The sequence below is a fragment of the Salvelinus sp. IW2-2015 genome, linkage group LG14 (genome assembly GCF_002910315.2).
Source record: "Salvelinus sp. IW2-2015 linkage group LG14, ASM291031v2, whole genome shotgun sequence".
NCBI classification, from domain to species: domain Eukaryota; kingdom Metazoa; phylum Chordata; class Actinopteri; order Salmoniformes; family Salmonidae; genus Salvelinus; species Salvelinus sp. IW2-2015.
The window spans coordinates 27,427,526-27,439,831 of record NC_036854.1 but is presented as its reverse complement, the minus strand read 5'-3'; the positions used below and the strand labels follow the sequence as shown (position 1 = coordinate 27,439,831).

General features: G+C 40.5%; 1 protein-coding gene and 2 long non-coding RNA genes across 3 annotated transcripts in view; all 3 read right to left on the bottom strand.

Moving 5' to 3' along the window:
- The window catches only part of LOC111973502 (piezo-type mechanosensitive ion channel component 2-like), a 221,509-nt gene extending 217,675 nt beyond the window's left edge, over positions 1–3,834 (bottom strand). Inside the window, 1 exon segment of the mRNA XM_070446791.1 lies at positions 2,969–3,834. Coding sequence (XP_070302892.1) covers positions 2,969–3,032 — 64 coding nt within the window. The 5' untranslated portion in view covers positions 3,033–3,834.
- A 1,799-nt stretch (positions 3,835–5,633) lies between these two features.
- On the bottom strand, positions 5,634–8,177 carry LOC111972775 (uncharacterized). The gene is made up of 4 exons (XR_002878505.2): positions 7,750–8,177; positions 7,109–7,240; positions 6,486–6,608; positions 5,634–6,232 (listed from the first exon to the last, which is right to left on the bottom strand). It is a non-coding gene; the product is annotated as an uncharacterized lncRNA (long non-coding RNA).
- Positions 8,178–9,653: 1,476 nt separating this feature from the next.
- LOC111972776 (uncharacterized) lies at positions 9,654–11,412 on the bottom strand. The gene is made up of 3 exons (XR_002878506.2): positions 11,112–11,412; positions 9,962–10,006; positions 9,654–9,876 (listed from the first exon to the last, which is right to left on the bottom strand). It is a non-coding gene; the product is annotated as an uncharacterized lncRNA (long non-coding RNA).
- Between the last annotated feature and the right edge of the window lie 894 nt (positions 11,413–12,306).

The following is a 12,306-nucleotide window of genomic DNA, read 5'->3' as shown; positions in this document are numbered from 1 at the left end:
TAAAAGGAGAGAATACAACCATTACAGTCTTTATAAAGGAAGACATACCAACCACACACATACAGTCCTTTATTATAAGGAAGAATACCATACCAGTCTTTATAAAGGAAGAAATACCAACCAACCTACAGTCTTTATAAAGGAAAGTAAACCATTACAGTCTTTATAAAAGGAAGATACCAACCAACCATACAGTCTTTATAAAGGAAGAATACCAACCAACCATACAGTCTTTTATAAAGGAAGCATACCAACCAACCATACAGTCTTTATAAAGGAAGAATACCAACCAACCATTACAGTGTTTATAAAGGAGGAATACCAACCAACCATATAGTCTTAAAAGGAAGAATACCATATACAGTCTTTATAAGGAAGAATACCAACCAACCATTACCAGTCTTTATAAAGGAGGAAATCAAACCAACCATATACGTCTTTTAAAGGAAGAATACCATTACCTAGTCTTTTTATAAGAAAGAATACCATTACAGTCTCTTTATAAAGGAAGAATACCATACCAACCATATAGATCTTTATTAATAAGGAAGAATCACCATACATCTCTATAAAAGGACAAATACCCTTACAGTCTTTATAAAAGGAGCAATACCAACCAACCATACAGTCTTTATAAAGGAGGAATACCAACCAACCAGACAGTCTTTATAAAGGAAAAATACATACGCTTAAAAGAAAGAATACCAAAACCAACCATACAGTCTTTATAAAGGAAGAATACCATTACAGTCTTATATAATGGAAGAATACCAACCAACCATTACAGTCTTTATAAAGAGGAATACCCAACCAACCATACAGTCTTTATAAAGGAAGAGGACATACCCATTACAGTCTTTATAAAGAGAATACCATTCGTACCTTATATAAGGAAGAATACCATCCAACACATATAGTCTTTATAAAGTAGGCAATTACATACATCTTATAAAGAGGAATACCATTACGTCTTTATAAAGGAGAATACCAACCAACCATACAGTCTTTATAAAGGAGGATAATAGAGAAATAAACCAACCATACAGTCTTTATAAAGGAAGACCATTACAGTCTTTATAAAGGAAGCAATACCAACCAACCATACGTCTTTTAAAAGAAAGAATACCATTACAGTCTTTAAAAGGAGGATAATACCCACCAACCATATAGTCTTTATAAAGGAGGAATACCATTACAAGTCTTTATAAAGTCAGGAGAATACCAACCAACCATACAGTCTTAGAAAGGAGAATACATTACAGTCTTTATAAGGAGGAGAATACCAACCAACCATACAGTCTTTATAAAGGAAGAATACCATTACAGTCTTTATAAAGGAGGAATACCATTACAGTCTTTAGTACATAAATACAAGATGTTGATGCTGAATAAATATGTTGAATGATATCAAACACATTTTCTTCAACTCGGAGACTGATTCCCTAGGCAGTGTGCAGTAAGGTTGATCCAAACATTGTGACCAATCATTTACAGTAAAGGGTGTATGGTCCAATATCTCACCAATCTGATCCTTAGAAATTTATTTATTTTGTATATATGAATTTTCACCACACATCCTTAACATCACATTGTGTTATAAAACATACATAGAATTTGACTAGTGATTTGAGGCATGAAAACAGGCATTTGCTTGCTCCCTGTAGTTTGTTTGTAAAGCCAGATTATTCCTCATACTGCAAGAACAGGAGTAATTTTTGTGTTGTGTAAGTGGGGAGTTTCTGATTCTGATATTGACTGTGGCGACCGTAGGAAGTGGAACACAGACCAGGACAACCTGACAACGGTATCCTGCTACTACTGGGCACACAATTCACAGTAACATCGAACCCTTAACCCAACCCATCCACAGCTGCCAAGAGAACCTTGGCAAAGTCAAAGGTTAGTGGTTAGAGCATTGGATCAGTAACCGAAAGGTTGCTATATCGAATCCCTGAGCTGACAAGGTAGAAATCTGTAGTTCTTCCCCTGAACAAGGCAGTTGCTCATTGCTCCTAGGCTGTCATTGTAAATAAGAAATTGTTCTTAACTGACTTGCCTAGTCAAATAAAATATTTTGAAAAACAGTTAGGAGCTTTTTTGAAAAAACTCATATTTTTCTTTTTTTTAACCTCAGTTTTTAACCTCAGTTAAGAACAAATTCTTATACCAAACAAACTTATACCAAACTAACTTTGTCAGTCGACATCCATAAAAAAATATATATATTTACATTTTTTAACACAAATCTTTCATTATCTGAGCATAAAACCTGCTTTAAAAAACTGCAAAAAACTGTAACGCTCAGCTGCTCAGAAATGACATGCGCAGATATTATATACGACAATAAGAGCTTTACTATCTCTGAAGTGATTAGAAAATCTCTGTTWCAATGGCTTTTTAGCTCTTCGTTAGGCTTCTTAACAGCCTATTCAGCCTCCAACATGTTATTTCAAAGTGCAAAAAAAGTATATTTAATTAATTTGAATGATGACGTTAATCTTAACAATTACACAGGTTTATCCGCATCAATGTATGTACTTTTATTACTTCTAATTGGTTTGGTATTGGCATATTTTATTGGTCAGAGTAATCCAAAGTTACGATTTTGTTTTATGACTTGCATAAATTGTAGGTTATTATTTTGTAAGTGGTTTGTTAGTTTTAACAACATTGTATAACAGTATCTGATGAAGGACAAAGTGTTAACTCAGTAATAATAATAATAACAATAATAATAATCATACGTATGATATTATTTTGTAAGTGGTTATGCTATTATCAAACATAGCCTACTATGTCTGTACTGATTAAGTTTCCAATTCAATAGGCCTAGTCAATTCCAAATAAACAAACCAATAACGTTTTGATATTTAGTCTTTTTTGTTGTTGTTGAATATCAATGCAGCTGCAATTTTTAGCAACACTCTACAGGCTATAAAATCTGCATTGCGCAACCCCTTGAACTTACCTGCAGCGAGACAGACTGGCAGCAGCAGCCTGAAGACCAGTCCGCACACCACCTGGGAAGCCATTCCGTAGGATTTATGAAATATAAACAGAAAAGCTATTTAATGGTGATACGCTGCTATCTGGCATAAGGGAATCTCAATGCACCCGTCCAGCTCTCTCCAACGTCCAGGTGAGAGGGCATTGTCCCGTTGGTGTCTCCGACATCATTTTTAGAAGTCCAAGTCCAAAACAGCGCTTTTGATAAACCATAGCCAACAGCCGAGTAAAGTTTAGGCACGGCAGCGTCCTCTATCCTAGTTTCAACACCCCACATCCAATATCCCAAACATCTGGACCAGTAGGATAACACTCGTCACGCGGAGCAGCCTACAATTTCTTGCAGAAAAAAAAGTGTGGTTGTAACAGCAAATCAACAACATTGCAGTTTATCCACATTAGACTACCTGTTGATAACGGTTGTCTTGATTGTGGATCGCGCGTAGGCCTAATAGTAAATAAATAACTCCAGCACCGCGCTTATGATAGAAAACAATTATTAAAAACAGTCAACAAGTTGCAAATTCATAATCCCGGCCTTGGATAGTGAACGCAGTTTGTCAAGCTTCGGGTTTCTTTATTCACTTTTAGTTTGGTAAGAGAAGACACCTGGAAGTGCGTAAAAGCGTGACTATGCTTTCCTATGGAGAAGCCTACATAACAGTCGTCGCTCACGCCCCAGCTCCCGTACAGCTGTATGTTTTACTATCTCGTACGATTACACTTTTCTCATCCTCAATGAAAACTTCACAAGACCACCCTGTAACTGACAAATGACTCCACCATTGAGAAGTCAGGCAAGAATTAGGGAACGATGCCTGGTCCCGAATGAGGAGCGGGAGGTAGACGCAGGGCAGGGTTGTGAGCGTGTAGCCTAGTCTATGTTGCTCCTCCCCTGAGAGCTGCGAGAGCCGCAGGCGTGGCGGCCGCATTCCAATCCCTCCTCTGGGTCAGGTAACTCCAACCCTCGCAGATTCCAAGCTGGGACGYTTTTACGCGACTAACGGGAAAAGGGGAATGAGGTTTGGGACTTGCACAGGGACAGGTTATGGACGAGTAGATTAGTTRGCTATTGTTCTATTATTTGTTTATGAGCTACATCATCTCATATAATAGTTAAAACCATAGAGATAGACCATGTTATATTATATATGGTTGTAACAGTAATTGTCTTTTCTCGTGAATTAACTGTTAGTGCTACACTAATTATGTAAAAATAGTTGAGGATTATATTATGAATAACTTATATGCATATGGTTATGATTTTGTAGGCTACTTGATTTATTGTACACAAATAAACAAATAAAACACGTAGGCCGTGTGTAGGCTACACCTACAAGCAATACATCATAATGTAATGCTGCTTAGCAACAGTAACCTATGACATATTCAGAGGCTACAAAACAGTTCGTGCCACGATCTGTTTGAGGGAGAGTGTGGATATAGGTTGTTATAACGCATTAGCTTGGTTGTTACACACACTAAAACAACTAGTGCACAGCAGGCCCTAGTTGCTTTTATACAATAGGACACAATGAATATTATGTATACAACAGCGACATCTGTCGGCCTTTGAGTGGGGCAACATGAAAGGCTTGGTTGAATAGGGTTGCAAAGGGAGGGTATATACTGTAAAAGTTTACCAGTAAACTACCAGAATTTGTGTAATCTATCACAAGACATATAGTGGCCCTTTTGGGGGTGTCTAATAATCTCTGTCCCTCTGTGTGGCCTTATCACATGAAAATTATATGAAATAATTAAACAAGATGATTTTTAAATAAATAGAATGRCAAAGCTAAAAAACATMAACCTAAATATAAACCATCAACTTATTGAATACCATATCTTCAGCAGGCCTGTAGGCCTATCCAGTTGTGCATAGTGTAAATTGGTTCCTGACTTCCCTGAAAAGTTGCATATCGCAGGGTCTATTCGATGCTAATGCAGAACGTCACAGGATGTTTTTGTGCTGGTCAAGGGCAGTCAAGTCTGGGGGGAACCAAGGGCTATATCGGTTCTTAGTTCTACAGTTTTTGAATGGGGCATGCTTATTTAAGATGGTGAGGAAAGCACTTTTAAAGAGCAACCAGGCATCCAATACTGACGGGATGAGGTCAATATCCTTCCAGGATACCCGGGCCAGGTCGATTAGAAAGGCCTGCTCGCAGAAGTGTTTTAGGGAGGGTTTGACAGTGATGAGGGGTGGTCGTTTGACCACGGACCTATTACGGACACAGGCAATGAGGCAGTGATCGCTGAGATCCTGATTGAAAACAGCAGAGGTGTATTTAGAGGGCAAGTTGGTCAGGATGGTATCTAAGAGGGTGCCCATGGTTACAGATTTATGGTTGTACCTGGTAGGTCCCACCAATATCAGATACTTGTGGAATCCATGCCAAGGTGCATTAAAGCTGTTCTGGCTTGTGGTGGCCCAACACCCTATTAACACACTATATAATTKTGGTTCCTGTATTTTGGCTGTTACCTGTACATCCATAAAATACTTCTGGAAAAAACACTAACAAATAAAAAGGTGTAGTCTAAAAACAATGGATTAACAGGTGAATACAGCTGGCAAGAACACAAAGAGAATAAGATTTACTGAAATTGTTTGATTTATTTATTATAATATAGTGAATAACGGTTTTGGCAGTGATGTAAGTCTTAGCATCCACAACCATCACTACAAACCATACTTCTAGCTCCATACAAACCTGGTTCAACTATTTTCATTACGTCATTGAAAACACATCTAKATTTTTCAGAATTTTCCTTTGTTGGTATGAGGATCCATATTTAGAAAAGTAAAAAAACAGTTAAACGTGACAAACTTCAGTCAGTGTTTCAACTGTAAGAGCTAAGGAGTGTCTATGTGATTACTACTGTAAATCTAGTCACTAATTATTATCTGGCCGTGTATATTATTGCATACTTACAATATACTGTACAAATATTGCCATATTAAAAGGAGGAAAATGATGTTTTAGCTAAATCTCCTTTAAAAAAAGAGCAGGCTTGCATACTCTGCGGCAACATTTCATGATTTGAGGTGAAAGGCGGGGGAGAATCCACTGGATAGATGGAGGTCGACTTTTACTTTTGCAAACCAGGGTCACTGTCATCCCACTCGTAGCCGATTGGCTGCAGTTGCTGGACGATGTAACTGGCCATGTTGTGGGTTCCTGCAGCAACCACTCTTCAGGACATGAGGTCGAGAGGACCCCTGGAACATAAACACACATTTGATGTAACTCCCACATCCATCAAAACACACTCATATAACCACATATTCTATATTCTATAAAGAAACCATAAAGAAACACATTAACCAGTTCTAAACCTCACCACCAAAAGCCTTCCCACTAACAAAACAAATCTAAATCAACTATTTCAATCACATTACCATTCAGGCACCACTGCGGCCCACTACTAGACTTTTGGAACTGGTTGAAAGGTTGAATAGAGTCTTCTCCTACATTTCAGGGAAGGAGTTGATAGCTGAGCTTCTGGACTGCCAGAGACTGAACGGCAGCTGACCACATGATCCCGACCTCACGCCCAGTCTCTCAACAGTGGTCCTTTTGTGCAACACCCCAGGCCTGGGGAAGAAGAGATAAACAACACGGGCGGCCAGCCACTTCTTCAGACGGATATCAAGCTCAGCCTCACAAAGGCTTCGGAAGGGCACAGTCCATACGTCATCACTCAAGAGATAGCAACTATACTATGAAATACCATCAATTGTACATTCTCTTTTTAAAAGTTACCTTGTCTATCACAATAGTGAAAGCCAATAAGAACTGATTTAATAATATCCTATGGACTTTTCCATAATAACAGCATGRGTTCTTTGCATTCTGTGGGACCTGATTAGTTATTTGCTCAAGTGAAAGCTCTAGCTAATATACCCATCTCATCGCTGCCTCCTCCAGGACAACCATTCAGATGAGAGCTCAGTTTGAGACCAGAATACAGGGACATACAGTACAAATTATAAGCCTGATGGAAATAAACATTAACTGTTTGTAAAACCAATCCCTATCACCCATAATTGACAGGGAGTCAAATAATCTATTGTATTCTATTCTAGAACTCCCACCTGTGGTGTCTATGACAACTCCCCCAGCCTCTCGGATGTCCCAGCAGTGCAGCCCATACTGGTAGTAGGCCTCAGCCGCCTCCGTGGCTATCAAGACACAGGGCCAGGGTTGAGCTGCCGATTATCCTCACCCTGGAACACAAGGAGTAGCCTAGAGCCGTGTGTATCAAGCGTCGTCTCAGAGTAAGTGCTGATCTAGGGTCAGGTACCCCCTGTCCATGTAATGGTATTTATTGTGATTCAAAAAGGCAAAACTGATACTAAACCAGCACTCCCACTCCGAGATAATTGAGATATAAGGCCCCTGGTCCCAGATCTGTTTGTGCTCTGTAGTCATGTTTGGAATGACAATGGCCACATATGCATTGAAGAGAAAGCCCAAACAGACCTGGGACCAGGCTATTCAAGGAGAGTCTAGGGCCAAAATACATCACTGTATTGCCGTTGGATCGTAAAGGTACAGGATAGAACCTGATATGAGGCCCATTAGACCGGGGTCATGTTCATTAGGTAACACAACAGAAAAACATTACTCTAACAATTTTGCAACCCTGTTTTAGCCTGTTTTCTTCCATTTGGTGCCTAATGAACATGACCCAGAATGACCACAAACATTTGGAGAATAAACAGTCAGCGAGTACCCATGAGCTGGTGCACTCAGTAAATTCATGATGTTCCCTGAGAAGATGTTCAGTGTTGCTGGGTCCCGCTTGACTCCGAAATCAGTCAAAATGAGACATCCATCAGTCGTTGGGAATAGAAAAACAGCTTCAGGTTAGGATAATGGATACAGAACATTTTAGTAAACCAATAAGAAAATATATCAAATCGATAAATTAAATCAATCAAGCTAACATTTGATAATGCTGCATGGTAAAATGTTTGAGTTTCTACCCTTGTTAGTTTAACACGTGGGTAGGTGAGCCTGGTCCTGGGGTTCCTGTATTTCATTTAACCAACCTGGAAGGCCAGCTGTGTTCAATTGAGGCAATCACTGATCAATTAGCTCAGTTGGTCAGGTGTGGTGCCTAGTTGGAACAAAATCCTGCAATACCTGCGGCTCTCCAGTAACAGGCTTGCCAACCCCATGGTTAATATGCACTCCAGTAACAGGCTTACCAACCCTGGTTTAAACATATGGCATTCCAGTAACAGGCTTACCAACCCCTGGTTTAACACATTGCACTCCAGTAACAGGCTTGCCAACCCTGGTTTAACACATGGCACTCCAGTAACAGGCTTGCAACCCTGGTTTAACATATGGCTTCCAGTAACAGGCTTCCAACCCCTGGTTTAACATATGGCACTCCAGTAACAGGCTGCCAACCCTGGTTTAACATATGGCACTCCAGTAACAGGCTTGCAACCCCTGGTTTAACATATGGCACTCCAGTAACAGGCTTGCCAACCCCTGGTTTAACATATGGCACTCCAGTAACAGGCTTACAACCCTGGTTTAACATATGGCACTCCAGTAACAGGCTTGCCAACCCCTGGTTTAACATATGGCACTCCAGTAACAGGCTTGCCAACCCTGGTTTAACATATGGCTCCAGTAACAGGCTTACCACCTGGTTTAACATATGGACTCCAGTAACAGGCTTACCAACCCTGGTTTAACATATGGCACTCCCGTAACAGGCTTACAACCCTGGTTTAACATATGGCACTCCAGTAACAGGCTTACCAACCCCTGGTTTAACATATGGCACTCCAGTAACAGGCTGCCAACCCCTGGTTTAACAATGGCACTCCAGTAACAGGCTTACCAACCCCTGGTTTACATATGGCACTCCAGTAACAGGCTTACCAACCCCTGGTTTAACATATGGCACTCAGCATAACAGGTTACCAACCCTGGTTTAACATATGGCACTCAAACAGGCTTCCAACCCTGGTTTACAATGGCACTCAATAACAGGCTTCCAACCCCTGGTTTAACATATGGCACTCCAGTAACAGGCTTGCAACCCCTGGTTTAACATATGGCACTCCAGAACAGGCTTGCCAACCCTGTTTACATATGCACTCCAGGAACAGGCTTACCAACCCCTGGTTTAACATATGGCACTCCAGTAACAGGCTTGCCAACCCCTGGTTTAACATATGGCACTCCAATAACAGGCTTCAACCCCTGGTTTAACATATGGCACTCCAGTAACAGGCTTGCCAACCCCGGTTTACATATGGCACTCCAATAGCAGGCTTACCAACCCCTGGTTAACATATGCACTCCAGTAACAGGCTTACCAACCCTGGTTTACACTATGGCACTCCAGTAACAGGCTTACCAACCCCTGGTTTAACATATGGCACTCCAGTAACAGGCTTGCAAACCTGGTTTAACATATGGCACTCCAATGCAGGCTTACCAACCCCGTGGTTAACATATGGCACCTCGTAACAGGCTTGCCAACCCTGGTTAACATATGGCACTCCAGTAACAGGCTTGCCAACCCTGGTTTAACATATGGCACTCCAGTAACAGGCTTACCAACCCCTGGTTTAACATATGGCACTCCAGTAACAGGCTTGCAACCCTGGTTTAACATATGGCACTCCAATAACAGGCTTGCCAACCCCTGGTTTAACATATGGCACTACAATCCACTATGAAAATGTGGGTGCATCACACAAAGCGTAAGAAGTTGACTTACCTTTTTCCTTTGAAACGTTGATCCTTACACCAGTGCAAAATGCCCCTTTGGCCTTTTCTTTGCTGTGTATAACATTCCATCGAAGCAATGGTAGATCAGTCCAAACTCAAACTACATTAGATACAAATGAATAGCCTTTTAATAATAATATTTTTTTACTTGGTAAATTCTGTTCACCCATACTTCTCATGCTTACCTCTTTCTTCACAGCGAACCGACGCTAACTGCAACCATGGAGAAACTGAGAACATCAAGTACATCATCAATAGCCTAAATATTTGGTGATACTATTCTATCAATGAGAGAGTATAACTACTGCTCTTATTAGATGTGTTGTAGTATCATCTGTATTACTATGTGTTGTAATATCATCTGTATTTACTATGTGTTGTGAGTCATCTGTATTTACTATGTGTGTAACGGCTGCTTCTCCTCCTTCGTCTGAAGAGGAGGAGCATGGGTCGGACAATACGCATCGAGGTATGCAGTCATATGAATTTATTAAATGAAGACGAACACTGACACGATCTACACTGAATGATACAAAATAACAAAACGACGTAGACTGACCTAAACATAAGAACTTACATATACACGAAGAACGCACGAACAGGGACAGACTACAAACAAACCGAAACAGTCCCGTGTGGTACGAATAACATACAGACACAGGAGACAATCCCACAAACAAACAGTGTGAACAGCCAACCTATATATGGTTCTCAATCAGAGGAAAACGTCAAACACCTGTCTCTGATTGAGAACCATATAAGGCTAATTACAAGTGACCTAAACAATGAAACACAAAACATATAATGCCCACCCCAACTCACGCCCTGACCTCTAAACATATACAAAAAATACATAAAATAGGCCAGGAACGTGACAATGTTGTTAGTATCATCTGTATTTACTAGTGTTGTAGTATCATCTGTATTTACTATGTGTTGTAGTATCATCTGTATTTACTATGTGTTGTAGTTCATCTGTATTACTATGTGTTGTATATCATCTGTATTTACTATGTGTTGTAGTATCATCTGTATTTACTATGTGTTGTGTATTCATCTGTATTTACTATGTGTTGTAGTATCATCTGTATTTACTATGTGTTGTAGTATTATCTTTATTTACTATGTGTTGTAGTATCACTCTGTATTACTATGTGTTGTAGTATCATCTGTATTTACTATGTGTTGTAGAATCATCTGTATTACTATGGTTTGTAGAATCATCTGTATTTACTATGTGTTGTAGTATCATCTTTATTTCAACATGTATAGTTACAAATCGTAATCTGAGGAAATGGCTGTTGTAGATATTGCTGTTGGAAACTGTCCTTGTACCCGTGAACAAAGTTACAGGTGCCATCGATGTTCCAGGAGGGGCTGTCTGTGAGGATGCATTTCTCCCCGGATGCAGACGACTCCTCTCCAATGAACCTGTCACAAGTTCACAACATACAGTGTGTGAATGCCTTGCGTGCGCCATTCCCTAACACTCAGCAGTGTCATGATGAGATGCCTAAAGAGCTCTTTTACATATGTAAACACAGAGGGCCTAGCACAGAGGTGTCAAACTCATTACATGGAAGGCCTAGTGCAGGGTTTCCCATACTCTGTCCACGGGACCCCAGGTGGTGCACGTTTTGGGTTTTTGCCCAAGCACTGCATAGCTGATTCAAATGATCAACTAATCATCAAGCTTTGATTATGTGAATCAGCTGTGTAATGTTAGGGGAAAAACCAAAACATGAACCCCTTGGGGTACACAGGCCAGAGTTTGGGAAACGCTGGCCTAATGTCTGCAGGTTTTTGGTTTTTCCTTTCAATTAAGCCCTAGACAACCAAGTGAGAGGAGTTCCWTACTAATTAGTAGGCAAGTACAAGGGAGGAGCGAAAACCTGCAGACAGTTGGCCCTCCGTGAAATGAGTTTGACACCTGTGGCATAGGGCAGGGGATAGCTGGGGGCCAAAATGTAACCACTCCTGCGTTGAGGAGATACCATTGGAAGATACCATTGGAAGATACCATTGGAAGATACCATTGGAAGATACCATTGGAAGAAACCATTGGAAGAAACCATTGGAAGATACCATTGGAAGATACCATTGGAAGATACCATTGGAAGATACCATTGCGTATCTGTGCGAGGGGAACTTGTCCCTGAGGGTGGAGATGACGAGCTCCTCCACCTGCTGGTCGGCCTCCGTTACCAGGTAGATTGGTGTGCTCTTGGTACTCACGTTCTTGTGTTTCACCACCTCCTGCACTACCTGGAGGGGGCGGGACCAAGTGACATAGCACACACCTGGAGGATAAAACACAAGGCACACCACCAATATTCATGACTGGGGATCAGGAAAGACTGTCTGTGCCATTGATCCGTGGGCTTTCCAAGTATGTTATTGGGAGGTAATCCTGGTTTCTACAGTATCAATATTTTTTAATAGGTCTATTTTGAAGATTGTAATCTATACAACAAGCTTACTGGTCCCCATTTTGTAAAAGAGGTATCACAGCTATGAGTCATATGTAACA